Source organism: Paramacrobiotus metropolitanus, unplaced genomic scaffold (assembly GCF_019649055.1).
Source record: "Paramacrobiotus metropolitanus isolate TYO unplaced genomic scaffold, Prichtersi_v1.0 Parri_scaffold0000004, whole genome shotgun sequence".
Classification (NCBI taxonomy): Eukaryota; Metazoa; Tardigrada; class Eutardigrada; order Parachela; family Macrobiotidae; genus Paramacrobiotus; species Paramacrobiotus metropolitanus.
The window spans coordinates 528,155-547,091 of NW_026570224.1; the positions used below are offsets into that span (position 1 = coordinate 528,155).

Sequence of the window (18,937 nt, forward strand, 5' to 3'; positions counted from 1 at the left end):
GTCATTTTGGCTCTGCTCCAGTTTTCTTTCGGCACACTTATTTGCCTGCATCTTATTCATTCTTCGCAGTCTAATATGTTGCAACCACCTGCAATCCGTGGGAACTGGATTAGCTGGTTGCTGACAGGACACTGGGATTCAACGTACAATCCATACCGTTGGCTATTGTAGTCTGAAGTTTAATTAGATTTTATTTGGTGGAAGCAGCAGCACTGCTCCGTTTATGAACTTATGCAAGTCGGACTGACTTTCAAATTTTAATGCAGTTTTCTGTGTTTCGTTGCAATTTTTCGAAGGACTGATTTGCAAGACTCGATGGCATTCGGATTTTCCTTTCCACTGGCCATGTGCTGAAGCTGACAAGATAAATCGCCTGAATGCTTTCTCGAACCCTGCACACAACGTTTGCCTACTAGAATAGATCTATTCATTCCGCAGAGAACCATGATTGGTATCTCCCAACCGAAGAACCAGACTACGCTGCAGAGTACTGGCGGCGACAGTATTGCAGTGAAATATGTGTTATCCAGTGCCAGTGCTTTCGTAGCCGAATTTGGTAACTGCTGCTTTCGATTTCGCTTCCCATCTGCAGATATCTTCATTTTTAAATTGGTGCCGTAGTGACGTATCCTCTGGATTTGGCCAAGACGCGACTACAGATCCAGGGCGAAAAGAGCGCTTCAGTGATAGCAAATGGAACCAGAAAAATTAGTTCGCCGCAGGCCTATCGAGGGCTGTTCAAAACGGCTGTTGGAATCGGTAAGAGTCAAGACTCGAAAAACGACTGATTCGTATCCCTTACAAAAAGCAGCTTCCTCGTATATCCAGCTCGGCGATGTTGCATAATTATGGTGACAAGAATTAAAAGAACACAGCCTTGTGTTTACGTGGGCAGTACTGAGAATTTTGACAGTTGTGGTACTGTATGTATTTTGCCGTTTCGGAATTTGTGATGCTTTTATCTTGTTTTAACTTTTAGTCAAAGAAGAGGGATTTACAAAACTGTGGTATGGATTGCCTCCCGCACTCGTTCGTCATGCAAGTAAGCAGGAGCGTCTTGAATACCGATGATACTTGGCTGACTGAATTTTTTATTACTTTCCTGTTCCCGTTGTAATATATTTTTTAACGAAGTCTGACATTGTACAGTTTATACTGGATCCCGGATGACGATGTATGAACAAGCTCGGGAAAAGCTTTTCCATGCTTCGTCGAAAGATTCCATTGCTTTATGGTAACCGCCCGAAAACAGACAACAGTTTGAACAGACAAGTTTTTACAACAACTTTTTTTTGAAAATTACTACTCTTTTTTTTAATTACAACTTTTACAGTTACAACTTTTCTCCTTTAGGCAGGCGACATTCCTCGGCATGACTTGCGGTGGAATTAGTCAAGTGATAGCTAATCCAGCGGATGTGGTGAAAGTGATGTTGCAGATGGAAGGACGTCGCAGGTTAGAAGGAAAGCCACCTAGGTATGCATTTGAATTTGGCGAACCTTTTCTTCTAAATTCCTTATGTCGAATGTGTTGGGTTTTCTAATTTTCGGCGCATTTTCATAGAGTTTTGGGAATGACCCATGCTTTCCAGACTGTGATAGCCGAAAGTGGTTGGAAAGGCTTAATGCGAGGATGGCTTCCTAACATGCAGCGCGCAGCGCTGGTCAATCTCGGAGGTGAGCAGTTTTTACACAATAGCATCTCTTGATTGGTTTCTGTAAGTTCTTTCTCTTCAGACTTAACCGCTTACGATACTGTGAAGCACGCTGTTTTGACGCATACTCCCCTCAAAGATAGCCCTGTGACTCACGCACTGTCTAGTCTCTTATCCGGAATTGTAGCGGCGATCTTTGCTACTCCAGCAGGTTGGTGATTTTCTCTTTAGGTGTTTCTGCCTGTGATTATTAATTTCCCCGCGACCAATCCTTGTTGCGTTTAGATGTTGTGAAGACTCGAATGATGAACCAGCCCTTTGATGCTACCGGAAGGTATCTTCCTTTTCGCACAGTCTTACGCATATTGTGTACATTTTGTGGTTTTGTTGGGCAGGCCGTTGTTCTATCAGTCTTCTCTCCAGTGTCTTTCCAAAACCGTACGAGAGGAGGGCATGTTAGCCATTTATAAAGGCTTTTTTCCTGCATGGTAAGCCATACCTTGTTAGCTTTCATGATTTAAAAGATTGACATTTCGCAGACTTTGTTCGACGTTATGGTGTTATTTATGATTACATATTTACTTTCTCTAGGATGAGAATGGGTCCTTGGAGTATGACTTTCTGGCTGGTATGGGAATCTGTGTCGAAGAAAAAGATTGATAGGCATTTTGTTGCGGTTCTCGTGATGTTCGATTAGTTTTATTCCGTTTGGAATTCTGATGTTCTACTTGACTTGCTGCAGGTGTATGAACAGCTGAGAAGATTGGACAAACCAAGCCACAGTGCTCAACCAGTGGATACTATTGTTTTGTAATATTGCTGAAGGCCAGACAGGACTGGTGCTCATGGTCAGTAGGATGGTCCCGGTTCTGTGGTGTTTCTGCTGGTTCGTTTGAGGTTTGATACGTTGTTTCTTTTCCTTATTGTTCCTTGAAACTTGATGGATTAGCTCTAGAATGTTGCAGATTTTATCTTTTAATATATTTCTGGTATTCTGAATTTTATTGCACTTGTATTCATGTAGATAGTTTGTATGCAATTTTGTTGTTTTTACGGAGATTTTAACTGTATTTCACTTCATATCAACTATGGTAGTCGAACAGAATTTGTTAAACGAAATAAAAATTAAATCTCAGGATGTTTGTTGCAATTATATTTGAACTTTATTTATGTATTTATGTATACCGAACAAAATTGAATCGTTATCGAAATAGCTATACATAATATGCTTGCTAAGGAGGAAGTGTGGGAACTGAATTTCTTCCACTACAAGAATCGTTTTAGAGCTTAGTGATTACTTTAGTAATATGTAATTATAGTTCCTTGAATCGTAAGGTTTGGCAAATACGTAGGCACTTAATCCAAATCTGATCACGGGATGTTGCCCGATTGTCTTTGGATAGCCCTACGTATTTGAAAGGATTATCACGAGCAGATCGTTTCGATGGCATCAAATGCTTTTTACCAGTTACTTAAGGGCGTTGAAGTGTCTTCATGGCGATCGGGTCAAAAAAATCGAACGATCTGGAAAAGTAATGTTGCAACTAATCGTAAGTATAAGTAAAACAATAATGGTTGCTGCCGCATAGTGCTTCCTCTACTCGTCTGCAGTACGTCGAAGTAGGCAATAGGCATTACACAATTGGCTACCGGTTTGACGGTTATCCAAATTCAACTGTTTTCAATAATATTTACTGTTACAGCCGACTGAAATGTACGGAAACACCGGTTGATGATTGGTGTCCTAAGTTTAAGCAACGTACCTATACAGTAGTCAGTATCCGGACGAATTGGTGCGTAGTCATGGATCTTCTGTTCTGAACGACAGATTGATCTGATTTCGTAATATCCAATAAAAATTGTGCTGTATCGTCTGTACTGTATACCGAAGATCGTGAAGTAGAAATTGTTAGATTCATTTTTTTACAACAACTGTACACCAATTAGTCTTCTTGCAAATCTGCCTGTTAGCGGCATTCATGTTTCCGAATCACTGCGATCTGTTTTACAGTAGGTCGTACCGTTCTTGCCGCCAGTGTTTTTTTTTCAGCAAAGTGGTAACATGTCTGGTGCAAGTTAAATCAAAAATTGTGTTGACTGCTTGATATCCGGTGAAATCGTGATCGCAAATGATAATCGGTTGTTATTATTAAATCCTTCCGCGCTACCTGCGTTACAAGTCGGCAGTTTAAGATTACTAGCAGGTTGGTGCTATCGTTCATAAATAACAAAGCAGTTAATTCTGGGTGCATTTTATTTTGTTATTGCGGAAAATTATAGGCAGAGGTGAATAAGTTCACTGTTGCCTGCTCTATCCAAGACTAGCTCAACGCAGCTCTGACAAATGGATTTGACGCACTTTTTTGCCATTGTTTATGCTGTTTTCCCAACCGTCAACTGTCTCCTCTATGGAAGCAATGATTCGTTGGGGCCGGTACAGGTGAGATTTAACCACGTTATCCTTATTATTTTGCCCACTGTGTCGTGGGTTGTAATGCCGACATCAGAATTTTTTTCAAGTGACGTCTGTTGTGTATATATGATAAATTTTTGTGGAGACTGACTGACAATTTAATGTAATTAAACTGAATGGATATAATCATATGCAGTATTATAAAGCAATTTTGATGTCTTCCACCGAACAGCCAGATACCAAATAATACCATGCCGGTATCGTTTTATACCGATTAACTATAATCGTAAATAGTACGTTTACTAAGTACAATAAACTTTAACAAACTACCACACAGAAGCGCTAAAGACTGTATTGAAGCTGACGTTATTTAAAGTAAACAAATGCTAGCTGCTTTCCGGTATGTTTACCCGTTTGCTTGGAATTCTTTGTATCAGGAGAAACTAGTTTTTCGGAGCGAAGAAATCCAGTTGATTCAAGCCAATGATACCATAGACGATAGCGCGAATGAAATTCCTATGCAAATGACCGACGGGAGCCTTTTCATTGAGGATTCCACTGCGAAGGACTGTGGTGTTGGTCTTAATGAAACGATGACAGTGAATCTGGATGATCAATATTGTCCACTGCCAAAGGGAACACCCATGGTTAATATAGGAGGTGACTCGGGTCTACCGGTGGAGTACTTCGTTATCGGTATGCATCCGTAAGTACGATACAGTACAGTACAGATATCTGTATACCCAACATGTCAAACTGGTTAAAGTTTATCTCGGAATTAATTTGCTTATTCAGTTTTCTGTTGTATATTATTTTGTTTTTGACTTGTGGCGCTTGTAGTTCTGAGAGTATATCATACTTATTATTTCCGATGTTGCAATAACCAGCTTTAAATTAGGTAAAAACGTTTTTGCAATCAATAAGTCACCGTATGTGATCACAAGTGTATTTCGTGCATTCTATACTCAATGTTTGTCGCGGTCAGCGTTTTTCAAAGCACAAAGGAAACCTCTCAGTGTTTTGTTTTCTCTTTGTTATCCGCAACGTATGCCGACGTACGCCGGTATAATTGTGCATAATGTATATTAACGCAGAGGTGCAATACCTTACATCTGCAGGCTTTTCTTCGCCTTAGCAGCGTTGTTGCATCCGGTTGGAAAGGTTCCGATATGTGCAATGCTGAATTATCCAGTAGCGTAAATATTCGCTTACTTATTCGATAGTAATGTTGGCATTTTTGCAGGGTCTTTTCGTTTCCGGATTCCTCGGATGGCACTTTAACACTGCAACAGCCCATTAACGCCACTGCTAGCTATAACGTTTCGGTGGCCGTGACTAGTATCTGTGGGACTTACGTTCTGGTGACCGTGGTAATCAACGTGAAATGCAATCCAACTGGCCCGACTACGCAACTACCGGTCAGTGCAACTGACTCACCTGCTACAGTTCATGGGAAAAGTTTTTCGCCAGATTGTCCACCGCGGCTCGTGTCGCCGAGTGATGGCACTTTAGTTGTCAATTGCGTGACACTGGAGAGCGATCCTAACATTCGATATATACCGCCAGATCATATTGTAGGAAAATTGATTATGAAAGGAGCGAAAAATTACTCCTTTTTTCTGCGATCCAGAAGGTGAGTATCATTTTTATGTACAGAGGAGTAGCAGGACTGCAAAAGTATTTTGAATAGGCTCAGTTAGTGCCAATTGTCTGATACATATTGTTTGCCCAGTGCACTATTGCAAGTGCTAGCAGTAAGCGAATATATAACCTGTTGCCGGTGTTGGGAGGTGAATCAGACATATTGCAATACATACCACGTCTATGACCGGAATTAATTACGGCTGTATTTAATCGTCGGTTGTACTTTTAGGACCGTCATCTCAGAAAAACATTGCACAGAGCAGAAAGTTGAAGAATTTTGTTACGTCTTTTTAGCAATTTTGTGGTGTTTAATAACGGGAGCGTGGCAATGGGAGGATATTTGGCAGGAGACGGGTTTAAAAGCGTACTATCGCTAAATATTACGGACAGTTTGGGTGACTGCGCAGAATCGCTGTTGGTCGATGTTTCTGTTCTGGTGGATTGCTATCCCGAGCGTCAACGAGACATTCTGCCAGCTTTTGACCATTCATCAACAGAAGTCAGTTCAGGTGAGTACGTCGACTGTTAGGGTTCCTTAGCATGCGACCGGTACATACCATTAAATGCTATTAGCCGGCAGAACAAAGATACGGAATAACTATCATATAGTACGATCATACAGTGATACCGCACCTAATAAGTTTTTCTTTTTTGTTATCGCATGGAAAATACGAGTATGTGTAAAAGTATGACTGATTAAATAAAGACTGCAGACACATTGGTTACTTCTACAGTACAGTAAATGAGTATTTCATAACCCGATTGCAAGTTGCTAAAATTTTATAGAAAATCGTGTGTCAAGCGAAAGCACAACTCCTTCAACCACCGCTTCCATGCCGGATGGTGTTCTCATGAGTCCATCGGAACATGTGGATCCCACTCCACCCATGGCCCAAACACCGCTGTACATCTTACTAGGAATCCCTCCTGGAGTTGACATTTGATTGCCTTACAGCATTGTTTGTTCTACAAATCATCGAGCACTTCACGCTACAACCGTTGTTTAACAGGCACACGGATCTGGATTTGTGTTCGAAAAAATGCTGGATATTTTCTTCCAGCAATGATAATCATTGCAATTGGAATTTCTGCAATTAGAAGTGACCATGGGCTCTCGAGATGCAAATATTATTTATCTAACGTATAATTATAATAGTGAAATACCTGAATTTTTAAAACGAACTAGTTTTATTGTTGCTCCACTTTATACCTTAAAAAAATTTAACAAAGATTGTTTTAACTTGACGCAATTACCAGTGCAACATTAACGGATTACCTTTCATCAAAACTTGTGACCGTACAGATCAATAAAATGTACTAATATACTGCAAGCTTTACGGAAAGATAGGATGCATTCACAGAACTGCACAACCAAATCATTTGTCTTGATCTTCCTCAGAACAACACTCTCATGTGCTCTAATGCACAAAAAATCGATTTTGAAACAATCGCTTGTCCTTCAGGTGAGGAAAGCAGTTCATCCAGCAGAAACGCATAATTTATCGGTTTTTTTCAGTTAAAACAAGACGGTCAAATGCAGAGATCCACAAGTAAATATGCCCGCAGCGTTATCACAGTATGTATCGCGAATTTTCAGTTAAGTGAGGGAAAAGTTCCAAAAATTTGCCGCATCGATGCAGACGTCAATCAGGTGTCCACTGCTTTCCAGATAAACAGCTTATTCTTGGCCGTGCTTATAAAAGAACCATCTTTGGGATGATGCGCAACACAGGTGATGACAGTCTCCCCTAACCCGTGATCCAGTTTCTGCACTATTTGTCCCGTAATTAAATCCCAACAGTAGACCTGGCCATCCTCTGAGCCAGACAAGACATGGGTGTCTTTCGCGTTCAGACCGGCATCACACCGGTAGTCGGCACTCTTGTGTCCGACGTATTCTCCCAACATTTCCCCATTATCTTTATCCATCAACATCACCGCGCTCTCCATGGTGCCCAACAGGATGCCTTGGCTGTCGTTGGTGAAGCAGACGCTGGTGACGGATTTCCCAATGTAGTCCTGGTGCAGTTTGCCCGCGCGCAGATCATAGCGCCGAATCCGTCCGTCGAGCGATCCCGTGAGAATTTCGTAATTGGTAGCCACAATGGACATCACCTGGTCTTTAGCTTCGTCTAGGGTCTGCACTGGTTCCTGCTTTTGACTTTTTAGATCCCAAACCTAAAAAAACTACTATGTCGGCAGTGGACAAACGAGATGGCAGACATCCTGAACCATTCAATCATACCTTAACAGTGCAGTCAAGACTCCCCGAGAGAACAACTGTGGATTCTTCATTGAAGCACACGCAGTTCACTTTGCCCATGTGGCCTCGAAGTTTCCGCAAAGCCTTTCCACTCCCAACATCCCACAGCATTACCGTTTTATCGGCAGAACCGGAGGCGATTTGTGAGCTGTCAAACGATCCTCTTGCGTCCAAGACTTCGAATCCATGGCCCGCGTACGTCTTGAGTAGCAGTTGACGATAAGGATTCCACAATTTTATGGATTTATCCGCACCGCAGGTGATGCAGTAATTGCCGTCCACATTTAAACGTGCTGCGCGAATGGCGCCCTGCTTACAGTCAAAGCTCTCCGGGGAAGACGAGTAAAGTGTCTGGGAATGCGCGGAACTCATTGTCATTTAGCTATTCTTCTAGAAATTATGACGTAAACTTAAGAGGTATCACGATTAACTTTAAATGAATTAGAATCGCTGAAGGCTTGAAGCCATAAAAGCCGTAACAGATGTTATTCGTTTTCAGGGCAAGTTGGCAAAATCAAAAAGTTAATATCTCAACACACACTCATTCCGCAGTGTTTCAAAACAATTCAAAATTGAAAACATTCCAAAACAATGAAAACATCAACAGATCTGGTCACCAAAAATTCAAAATTCGTGTAAGTTCAGCTTCCCTTACGCGACTACGTCACAGCAAGTCGTGCATTTGCCCCAATTACAACCGCCCCCGAAAGATGATCAGCTGCCGACAGCCCATGAAAACTCTGCAGTGCAAAAATCATAACTTTAAACTTTGTAAGTCCTTTGCAGGTTGCTGTTTCGGTTCCAGCAGAATATTGTTTGTTTTCGCATCGGGATCGCACTTTTTATATGCAATTTCTAAAATACTGGAATACCTGCGATAAAGTTTCAGTAGATTTTGAACGGTGTTGTTTGCTTATTGCTTATCGTGAATGCCGCTGGACTTGTCCAATGGAATCCTAATACCTCTTCGAGTAGTCTTTACAAGATTCTCTCAAAACGAAAACAGTATTTCTGCAGACGCCGGAGAACTGTATGCATTGCTTTAGGATGGCTCTCTTTTCTCGACGAGCGTTAGCCTCTGCACGACTTATTTTACCGGTTAATTTTGGTAAGCAGTTTGCTTTGTAATGCCAAAAATGTAGCATTAGCAGCTCGGCTAACGTTTGACATTTTCTTATAATTCTTATTAGCGTCGTCTCCTATAAGTTTTCCGTGTGGGATTCCTCTGCATTTCCGATGTATATCCGATGATAATCCAAAGGACGGGAGCAACAAGAAATTCCCCTACTCTAAGAATGGACGTGTCAGTTTTGTTAACACTTTGGGAGATCAAAGGTATTCGTGGGGTTTTCTATCGCTCATTCGCAGTTTGTTTTCTTGTTTGCGGATTATGGTGAAGTAGAACTACTGAGTTTTTTAAATAGTTGAGTTTTCTTGTAGCAAAAATCCATTTAATCCTAATCTGTACCCCGAAGAAGTGAAATACGGTGATCCTTTGGAGGGATTGAGTCCCGTTGAAGAAGATATTTATAAAGGTAATGACGATCAACTTTGACAAGTATTTAAGAGAAATCGCATACTACCGAATGCTGTAAAGGATTATCGCTGATCGATTTAACTATTTGCAGATATTGTCGGGAAAATAAATACCCAGATATCTGAGGAGAGCTATGGAAGGCCATTTGCGGTGATTCACGTTTCACAGAGACAGTACCGAGTGACGGAAGGAGATATCATCATGGTCGAGCATACATTTCCGTTGGATGTTGGAGAAAGGATTAAATTTGAAAAGGTACAAATTTGTATTTCATTAGCTTACTTTTATGGTTCTGAAAATTATTATTACAATGTTTTACTAATGGAATGTTTTTATACGTTAACTGACTTGCGGCACTGATTCTGGTGCAGTATTGGTGTTTTTTAGGTCCTGGCAGCTGGTTGTGCTGACTTCTCGCTCATTGGTCGTCCAATATTAGAGTAAGCAGTTCTTCTGCAGTTGCTCTCAAACCGCGTTTCTATTTAATTGTAATAGTGCCGTTGTTGTAGCCGAAATCTGGTGGATATCGAGGCTACCTGCATCGAAAAATCTCTGGCTTATCCCATCATAAAATTTCAGCACATTAAACCTCTTTCTTTGCGAAGGCGGCGCTGTAAGTTGATTCATGAACATTGGTCTGATTGTAGGTGAATCCTGTGACTTTTGACGCACGGTATCCATAAAATTTTTTTATTTAGTTTTCAGAAACCCGGAAACTATGATAAGGATAAACAAGATTACTTTTAAAAGGAAGCTTAACGATTTGACGCATCCGGATGACGTTGTACATACGATTCATTAATATTTTGTCTTTGTTTCGTTGCTGTTGGGCATTGGCAGTGTTTGATTGTACTATTACGGAAAATCTCTACATTGTCGTCAGTTTTTAAAGGAGTTTGACCTCTTCGGTTAATAAATCGGAAGAAATGCTACATAAAAAGGACAATGCATCGACTGTTGATCTGGGTTGAGTAGCGCAACTGATGCTGTCACATCGGTCCGGTTTGACTTGGCGAATTGCGCTGGGATGTTCGCACTGTGCCAGCGGATGTCGAGCTGCTTGATGGGCATACATGCGCTGCTGTGGGGACGTCAACATTCTTTTGGCAATCTTGTTCCAGTCTTTGCATTTGCGCTCGCACTTCGCCGACGACGCCGGGCATCTGGATGATTCGTATTCACTCACAACAAGGTACAGCGGTTTTCCCCATTCAGGAGTCTCTGTAAATTATTAGAGTTTGTAATTGCTCATAAAATCACAAATTATTGGGACAATTTACGGGCAGTATGGCTGCAGAAATTTCTTCTGGACGAGAACAGGGGTTCGCATTTCCGGGAGTCTTTCTTAAAGCATTTCTGTGAGGGATTTTCTCGATCATCCACTGGTGCGTGCAGGCATGGAGCTTTTGTGCAGGATGGGAGATTCTGGCGGTTGCAGCACGTCATTAAAGAAGATTTTGGGGGGTTACAACTTTTCTGCTCGCATCTTTTCTGATCCTCCCGGATAACTCGTTCTTCGTCATAACACTGCAACGGAGATTCCCGGATCGGAACGCTGCATTTATCCGTACTGGCTAACGGGCTTTTGTAGGATTTTTTCACCGTTTGTGTCGTTTTTTTCTCGATCTGACACGTTCGGACGGCTTTCTTGGGGCATTGATCAGACGTTTCGCAACCGCTGGAGCATAATTCACTGAGACTGTTGTTGGAGCAGCGACTAATCTGCGCAACTTCGTACTTGTTATACCGGTTGGTAGAAGTTTTTGGTTGGGAACAGGAACGCTGCCGGCGTGACAGTTTCTGGACGATTTGTTTTCGCGTTTCGGCATTGCAGTCTTCGTTAAATGCACGGAACAACTGAGAATCCGATTGCAAAAACGATGCGACTTGTACTGCTGGTTCTTTTCTGCACGTTTCAGGCTTCTTCACAAGTGGTTTGCAAGTAGGAAGGCTTTTCTCACATCGCTTTTTAATTTCGGTTAGCGGGCAGTCGCCATACGCTGGTGTGATGGGGCGTGATTTACGACCAAAGCTGACCTGCAAATGACCATTGGCCATTGAATATGTTTGACGTAAACCGGAAATTAACTAGGAAAGTGAACTTATGCCCAGTAACATGCACAAACACCCAATGCACTGCGTCCGAAATTAAACAGAATACGGTATAAAATAAGTAACTCGGTCATATAAAGAATAATGTTTTCATGCGTAGCATAAGTTATACTGACGGTGAATCAATGATTACTTTTTCAAAGACCTCTAAACCATTGCAATCTTTTTCTACTTCCGGCGGAACAACGAATCCAGCCCACTGGTCAATAACGCTGCCACGGTTGCATGCATCAGCTGATTTTGGACGATTACTCGATAAGCGTGGCATTGTTCTCAACGTTCTGCATTTCCTGTTGGCGCTCGGGCGCACAAATCCGGTCTGTAACGGTTTGGGAATTTCACACGCTGACACCGGTGGGAAATCAGCATCTACAGCAACGGCCAAGACGCCTTCGTCCAATTCGAGATCACGGACATTATGCTCCAGCAGGAAATTCTCTTCATATCTGTCGATCAGTTGTTTCTGCAGTTCATGAATTTCCAACGCTTTCTTCCACAATCCCTCATTTTCCGGAGTTAGCATAACCGATACAGTCGGGCATTCCTTGTCACACCCATGCAAGCTCAGGAAAAAGCGGCGAACTGCAGCTACATCCGCTGGTGTTTCGCCGGTCTTCACTAGCTATCAAATGGTCAACGAAGTGATCGACAAGATAAAAAAACTTCATTTTAGGCTGTTTAAGTAATAAGCGTGTACAGGTACAATATAATGAGCAAATCAGTAAAAGGACTGCAATAATTTTTACCATAATAAAATAAATTTTTTATTTAATATGGTACGTACCGTAAAATCCGATATTGACGCCCCCCGAAATTAACGCCCTCTGCGGTTTTAAGCGCCCCCTCTCGAAGATATCGAAAAATTAAAAGCCCAGGGCGTCAATATCGGATTTTACGGTATATACTGTAATTATTAATAAGGGGACTAGTAAATGCGATGTATGTACCGCACTTTATGTTATATGTTTTGTGACCTTTGTTTAACGAATCAGTTGATAGAAAATTTTTCTATCACGAAATGTCATGTGTCAACTAACTTCATCAGTATAGCGGCGTATCAGACAGTCCATATCCGACTTTTGCTGGCGAATATGATCCAGTTCTTCATTGAACACCTGAATATCTTGCTGCCTCTGACGAATCTGACAACTCCGCTCTTCTAACTGCTCGCGTTGTGCATACTCATTGTCCAGATCGTGCTGCTGCTGTTTCGTCTGCAGTTGCATTAGTTTTTTACGTTTACACTTCAAATCATACTTCCAGTTGGCCAGAATGCAGGGCTTCTTTTCAATAAGATCTTCCAGATGCTCGGCATGGATCATCTGTCCAGCGCGCAGCACCATCACCTGCGCACACCGACTGAGGATCTTATCGCGCACTTTGCGCCGATTACGGGATATCTTCCGTTTTAGTTCGTGGGCCTTTCGCTTATCACACTCAATCTTTTTTGCCACATCACACTGGATTTTCTGAATGGTTTTGGCTAAATTACTGCGTTCACTTTGCAGTTTATCCACAGCGTCCTGTGCACAGACGATGCGCTGGTCAATGGACGTGCTTTCCTGCTCCAGCCGACTGATCTCCTGTCGCAGCTTCCCAATACCGTCCACACAGCCATCTCTATTCTTTATCAGCTTTTTAGACACTTCGCCATGTTTGGGCTCCTCGTGGTGGAGCTGAACGGCAATGTTCGTCAGCCAGTCTTGATCAGCGTTGTTCAGAGCGCACTGCAGCGCTTGAAAATCGATGCTGCCGTTGATGCCCGGGAATTCTTTCTGTAATGCTTTCCATGTTTGCATCCCGCGGGGATTCCTTATTTAATATCACATATTTGTACATTATCATAATCCGCTTCTCTGCAGCAGCCTTGTGCATTACTACTACCCTATGGGAATAGTTTTTAAGTACTTATAGTATAGCATGTCAGTTTTGGCTGCTTATGCTTAGTAACAGAGTTTGAGTTAGTATTATGGCAAACCTTTTATGCAGCAAGAGAGTAGTACAATAAGTATACGCGGTACTCGATTATACTTACTGTACCGGTATTGTTTTATGTTTTTTTAAACATTTTTTGAGGAATATTTAATAAAACTTATGGGCTGAGTTGACTACAATTATAAGATATGCGGCCTAATGCAAAGTTCTAAAACGCGCGCGTCCGTAAAAAAACATACGGGTCTATGCGTATTACAACACAATGTACTACATTCTTGTACATGTCGTCACACTTTCCGTTATTTTTCCATGGATGTACTAGCAAAGATAGTAAAATCCTTAAGATGATAAGGATCTTAACGATTTAACGCATTGTTTGTAATTATTACTTATATAATTTCTCAAGCGACAATAATCGTGGTAAAACTACAGTGCAAAACGAGTATTTGTCGATGTGGTAATACAATGCGCTCGACAATTTTCGTTGCAACTTTACCGGCGCCATATAATTCTGGTAATTCTTTATTAACACTTCAGGCGACCACTTTTACTCAACCTGGTTCGTTTCGTGTGCTGCGATTTTAACGACGGTTAGCGACCTTGATTCGCTGCTCTTCATACGGAAAATGGCCAAAATCATTAAACGGTCATCACTAAAGAGTTTCCGTACTAAATAGTAGCGCTAAATTTTATTGCAGCACTCCATCTCAACGCCATTGTAATATTATTGTTATTTTTGCAAGGTCAGTAGCAAATATGGCTTATCTGCTAATGGAAGTAGTGCGTTCTTGTTCGGTATTATTACTTTTATGCATATGTCTATTGTTGTTCACAGGTAAAATAGATACTGACCCAGTAACTCAGTATTATTCACATTCTTAATTATCAGCGAAATAATAAGTTTGCTTATCAACGAAAATTACGCTCAGAATCTTTTTCGATCTTCTCAGGATGCGGATACACGGACGTGGTGTACACTCCGACCCAGTTCGGCTACGGAGGCCGGTTAGGCGGATGGTCACTGGGCGGTGGACTATATGGATTCTCCGGTAACTGCTCCTTCCGGCCGGTCGGATGGGGCTACTACACAACCACCGCGTCGCCCGTGTCCACCACCATCGGTCCCGGGGATTCCCAAGTGTATAACTGCGGCTTTGATCCCGCGGAGAGCAAGACCTTTGGTTACTGGGGCTACGAAGTACCGGCACCGCCAGTCGGAATGTCGTATCCCAATGTCGGATGGCCGTATTCCATGCCGTATCCGTACTTTACGCAGCCAACATACGGACCTGTGGGACTTCCGTATTATGGCGTCCCGGTAGCGTATTATAATCCGTATCTTTTTGGCTTTGGTCGATATGACGGGATCTATGGAAGCGCGCGTAATCCTGGCTACGCGATACCGACACCGAAACCTCGTTTGACGCTAAACTCCCCGGTAAGCAAAAATCATGCTGAAAATATGGTCGTTGTCGATCACTACGCAAGTACTATCGCAGTGCATGCCTCTGAAATTTGAAAGAAATTGTGTGTAAAGCAAAATGTGCACTTTGAATCCAGACTTTTGCCAGCGGAAATCGGTTTAATAATTTTTGCCACATATATACTAACTGAAAATGTGTCAAATATTAGGTTTTTGTGCTTATCAGGTTTACAAAGGATTTCGCTTCGGACCTGGAGGACAAGTCGTGGACTATTACAAGAAATAACCGTGCAATATTCTTCTACTAAAGGTGTAATTTTTTCCGTTACAACGGAACTTTCTTTTGTTAATAAGCGCTGTGTTTATTTTGCTATTAATTTTTTTGTTTTGTTTGTTGCAAATTCGTTGCTGATGCAGATGTTCCGAATGATAGTTTCGAATATATGTTTGTAGTAGAAGTGCCAAACGTTTTCCGCAAGATGGCTAACAAAATAGTCGTGACATTGTGTATTGTCTACTTGAAGGCCTACTGGATTACTGTAAACCGAAAAGACGATGATATTATAGAACCGCATTGATCAAATTAAATTCTGAAACAGTTCATAACAACTTAATAATATGATTATGAGTTTACATTATTGTAGCATGCTATCTGGTCGGATAACTGAAAATACACTTCCCAAAATCTAGCTATATACGCAGTAGGTAAATTTCTAACTGACGTTCTTAAGGGCCTACGTAATCGTTTGGCAGTTAAATATAATTAAAAAATTCATGTTTATTAACAAACATAAAATCATGAAATTGTGTAATACACAGCAAAATCTTGTCACTAGTTGAGAAAGCATATACTGGATACGCGGTCGGTAAACAAAATCAGTGCAAATTTGCAAACTGAAACGAGAATTGTATTGCTTTGCCCTATTACTGTCAACAATAAGAAAAGTACAATACTTGTACTGTTTTATTCGAGCAAAGCGTATGTCAGATTGTAGGAAACACTGTTTACCGCATATGTTTTTGTATGTAGCCGCGATGCTACCGGTACTTTCGTAGTGCACTGCACTTACAATTTTTTTAGCCTAAAAATTAATGGATACCGTAACTTTCAATTGCTTTAACTGAGCATACTTCTTTATATAAATATAACACATGAAAACTCCATTCCCAAATCTATACATTCGTAAAAACTGCACTTTTTAAAATTAGTATTTAAGACATGCTGTATGGTGGAATGCGCTGATAACTGCAAATTTGTGCGGATTTCTGTATACTTGTACGAGTACTAACCATTAGTCAGCGCATTATTACGAACATTAGGCAGATATTGTACACATGACGCACGGGTACATTCTTACACCGTTTTACTACTTCTGAACTTGCTTTTACGTATACTGCAGTGACATCTGAGAGTACTAGTTACTTCGAAGCTAAAAAAAGACCCAATATAAAAACAAAATAAACTACAGTCATGTAGAAATCGTACGTAGTAATAACTTCCCCAACACAAACTGCATTAAGATGGTAATGCGGTTCACAGTGGTCATGAAAAATAATCAGCTGCGTTTTCGCGAGCACCAGATAAATGGGTTTGGTCGGCCGATTGAGCAAGTGCGTTGTGACCGTTTCGTAAACAATTTCATGGTCGCCCTTTTCGGAGCCGTTCATACGCTTCATTAGATAATTAAACTAATTATAACAATGACAATATATGATGATTCAAAACATTCATACCGTTTCACTGTGAAATAGGTTAAGCAAAAATGCCGGTAAAACTGCTAAAAACGATCTGGGTTACCAACAACCTACTGGCGCTTTTGCTTTCGGTTTTATATGATCATCACGTCTCATCATGGTCTGTTATATTGGAGCATCTTCTTCGGCGCACTGTCCATAGCGGGGGAATATGACATATTGGCTTTAGTATCGCGAAAATGGCCATAAATGTGTATTTAGCAGATATCCTTATTGCTTCGGTTATTACCTTGCTACTCACCGGTAAGAAGCGATTGTGATAATTATCCAAGGCGATGTTAATGCGTTTATTATTTTGTGCTTACTATCACGAAATTTGTAGTTGTTCGAATTATAACCACAACTATCTCACTGCATTTTGCAGGTGTTTACTACATACACTGTATTAGTAAACGATAAAATATTTGAAGCCTGTGCGAGCCTATTCGAGAGAAAAATGTTAAATTTCGAAATATGTTCAGATATTTCATTGACGTAATCCTAGCTGAAATGCATTAGGAAGTACCTGTTATACAGAGTCGTTCCAAACGGCTTTTAATTTACTTTGCAATTCTAGCTATTCCATGCAGCGGTCAAGCGTATGGCGGTTATGCCGGCCGGCTGGGTGGTTACTCCTTAGCCGGATCCTACTCTAATTTCGTGGGCAACTGTACACCCATGTACAGCTCCAGCTCCGGATCCTACGGATCCAGCTACGGATCCGGAAGTTCATACGGCGGCGGATCTTACGGTTATGCCACAACAGCCGCCCCGGGAGTCAATCTCACCAACTGCGGATACGACGCGGATGCCATGAAAGTCTTCGGCTATTACGGATACGATTTCCCCAAGCCGCCCATTGGTCTGAGTTATCCGAATATCGGCTGGCCGTATTCCATTCCCTATCCCTACTACACACCGCCGCCATACGGACCCATCGGCATCCCGTACTACGGCACACCGGTAGTCGGTTATAATCCTTATTTGTTTGGATTCGGCAGTTATGATGGCATCTACGGCGGGGCACGGGGTGGGAAGTACGAAATTAAGGAAGTACCGGCAGCGTATAAGCCCAGTAATGTCTACAAGGGATACAAATTTGGCCCGGGTGGTCAAATCATTGCCTACTATTAGGCGATCGGCGGCCCGGCTGCAATGTGATACCACGTGTGTCATTATGCTTCATTTATGGCGGACACCGAGCTTTCAGTTTGATTGGCCCCCGGGCGGACGCTGCAGAGATTGTATTACATGGAAATTGATGGCACTCATAACCTATTTGCTACTGTTTTGTTGTTTGTTCCACATCGTTCCTTCTTGAATTCGTTGGTGTTTTGGCAATCGAAAGAGAAAAGAGATCTTGAGAAATCGTTAGCGTTATTCCTCATTTCCGCCTGTGTGTAATTTACACCATTATAATTATGCACACTTCTAAAATACAACGAATAGCGTAACTGCAATTAATGTTTGTATGTGTGAGGCAGTGTGCTCAGTGTGCATAAGATTTTAAGCGCCAACACGCACATTGCGATTAACCTCTCATCTTTAGTTAGAGTAGGGCTCGAATAAGTACTTGAATTATGAATTTAAATGTTCAGTTATATAATTCTATAGTTAATAAAAATCAATAAGTGGAAAAACGAGCAGAATTATATTGCTACAGCAGTGTGGATACACAGTTATGGGACACAAATATAAATACGCAAACGAAGATAAGCACTTTTTTTCACGTCACAGCCTAAGTTGAGTCATACGGAGGCTTCCAATAAACATCAGCTTATCTTGTAAGACTAAGCTGTTAACTTTGGGAGCCCCTTTGCGTACCGCCATCATTTAAATTATAAAACGACAACAAATTCATCAAATTGGTTAATCAATACTATTATTTAGAGTAAATTGTTAGGGCATATAGAAATGTTAGGAAAACTTCCAAACAAAAGTAAAAAAGATAAATTATAGAATAGCACGCTGCTGTAGTACGAGAAATAAGCCACTTATTTGGGTTGCCATTTCAAAAAAACTACTCCGGAGTAGTTTCTTTATTTTGCTTATCCTGGGCGGGATACGCACGTTCTGCATATCTGCGTCACGCATTATGGACCAACTGCCGTAAAGGGGAGGTCGCTGTGACGTGAAGAAAAGTGCTTTTCTTGGCTTGCACATTTATATTTGTGTCCCATAAGTATCCAAATTCGTGTATGTATTATGCGCATTTCCAGTTT

General features: G+C 41.4%; 7 protein-coding genes across 10 annotated transcripts; 5 read left to right on the forward strand and 2 right to left on the reverse strand.

The window, feature by feature from the left end:
• The first annotated feature begins 61 nt into the window (after positions 1-61).
• LOC129600161 (mitochondrial uncoupling protein 4-like) lies at positions 62-2,669 on the forward strand. Its single transcript, XM_055498584.1, has 11 exons — positions 62-556; positions 622-759; positions 980-1,042; positions 1,150-1,234; positions 1,354-1,476; positions 1,564-1,676; positions 1,737-1,865; positions 1,940-1,988; positions 2,050-2,142; positions 2,246-2,282; positions 2,397-2,669. Exons 1-11 carry the CDS (start codon positions 445-447, stop codon positions 2,466-2,468), a joined length of 1,014 nt encoding a protein of 337 aa, XP_055354559.1. The 5' UTR covers positions 62-444; the 3' UTR covers positions 2,469-2,669.
• Positions 2,670-3,464: 795 nt separating this feature from the next.
• LOC129602717 (uncharacterized) lies at positions 3,465-7,007 on the forward strand. 3 transcript variants are annotated; one of them, XM_055501832.1, is made up of 6 exons: positions 3,465-3,858; positions 3,935-4,094; positions 4,505-4,773; positions 5,311-5,700; positions 6,006-6,220; positions 6,498-7,007. In XM_055501832.1, exons 2-6 carry the CDS (start codon positions 3,999-4,001, stop codon positions 6,653-6,655), a joined length of 1,128 nt encoding a protein of 375 aa, XP_055357807.1. In that variant the 5' UTR covers positions 3,465-3,858; positions 3,935-3,998; the 3' UTR covers positions 6,656-7,007. The 3 variants fall into 3 exon arrangements, with proteins under 3 accessions (XP_055357807.1, XP_055357808.1, XP_055357806.1); XM_055501833.1 differs by having other exon boundaries at positions 3,465-3,664; XM_055501831.1 differs by having other exon boundaries at positions 3,465-4,094.
• A 94-nt stretch (positions 7,008-7,101) lies between these two features.
• On the reverse strand, positions 7,102-8,570 carry LOC129601242 (WD repeat domain-containing protein 83-like). The gene is made up of 2 exons (XM_055500000.1): positions 7,957-8,570; positions 7,102-7,889 (listed from the first exon to the last, which is right to left on the reverse strand). Exons 1-2 carry the CDS (start codon positions 8,350-8,352, stop codon positions 7,359-7,361), a joined length of 927 nt encoding a protein of 308 aa, XP_055355975.1. The 5' UTR covers positions 8,353-8,570; the 3' UTR covers positions 7,102-7,358.
• A 175-nt stretch (positions 8,571-8,745) lies between these two features.
• LOC129601252 (39S ribosomal protein L21, mitochondrial-like) lies at positions 8,746-10,459 on the forward strand. The gene is made up of 7 exons (XM_055500010.1): positions 8,746-9,082; positions 9,165-9,309; positions 9,415-9,509; positions 9,603-9,766; positions 9,899-9,951; positions 10,021-10,124; positions 10,210-10,459. Exons 1-7 carry the CDS (start codon positions 9,007-9,009, stop codon positions 10,311-10,313), a joined length of 741 nt encoding a protein of 246 aa, XP_055355985.1. The 5' UTR covers positions 8,746-9,006; the 3' UTR covers positions 10,314-10,459.
• LOC129601225 (uncharacterized) lies at positions 10,210-13,525 on the reverse strand. 2 transcript variants are annotated; one of them, XM_055499989.1, is made up of 4 exons: positions 12,661-13,525; positions 11,769-12,245; positions 10,792-11,548; positions 10,210-10,732 (listed from the first exon to the last, which is right to left on the reverse strand). In XM_055499989.1, exons 1-4 carry the CDS (start codon positions 13,420-13,422, stop codon positions 10,398-10,400), a joined length of 2,331 nt encoding a protein of 776 aa, XP_055355964.1. In that variant the 5' UTR covers positions 13,423-13,525; the 3' UTR covers positions 10,210-10,397. The 2 variants fall into 2 exon arrangements, with proteins under 2 accessions (XP_055355964.1, XP_055355958.1); XM_055499983.1 differs by having other exon boundaries at positions 10,211-10,732; positions 11,757-12,245.
• Positions 13,526-14,264: 739 nt separating this feature from the next.
• Positions 14,265-15,564, forward strand: LOC129601260 (uncharacterized). The gene is made up of 3 exons (XM_055500021.1): positions 14,265-14,393; positions 14,509-14,996; positions 15,208-15,564. The coding sequence occupies exons 1-3, from the start codon at positions 14,315-14,317 to the stop codon at positions 15,265-15,267; spliced, it is 627 nt and encodes a 208-aa protein (XP_055355996.1). The 5' UTR covers positions 14,265-14,314; the 3' UTR covers positions 15,268-15,564.
• Positions 15,565-16,552: 988 nt separating this feature from the next.
• Positions 16,553-18,095, forward strand: LOC129602770 (prisilkin-39-like). The gene is made up of 2 exons (XM_055501914.1): positions 16,553-16,979; positions 17,293-18,095. Exons 1-2 carry the CDS (start codon positions 16,916-16,918, stop codon positions 17,847-17,849), a joined length of 621 nt encoding a protein of 206 aa, XP_055357889.1. The 5' UTR covers positions 16,553-16,915; the 3' UTR covers positions 17,850-18,095.
• The last annotated feature ends 842 nt before the right edge of the window (positions 18,096-18,937 follow it).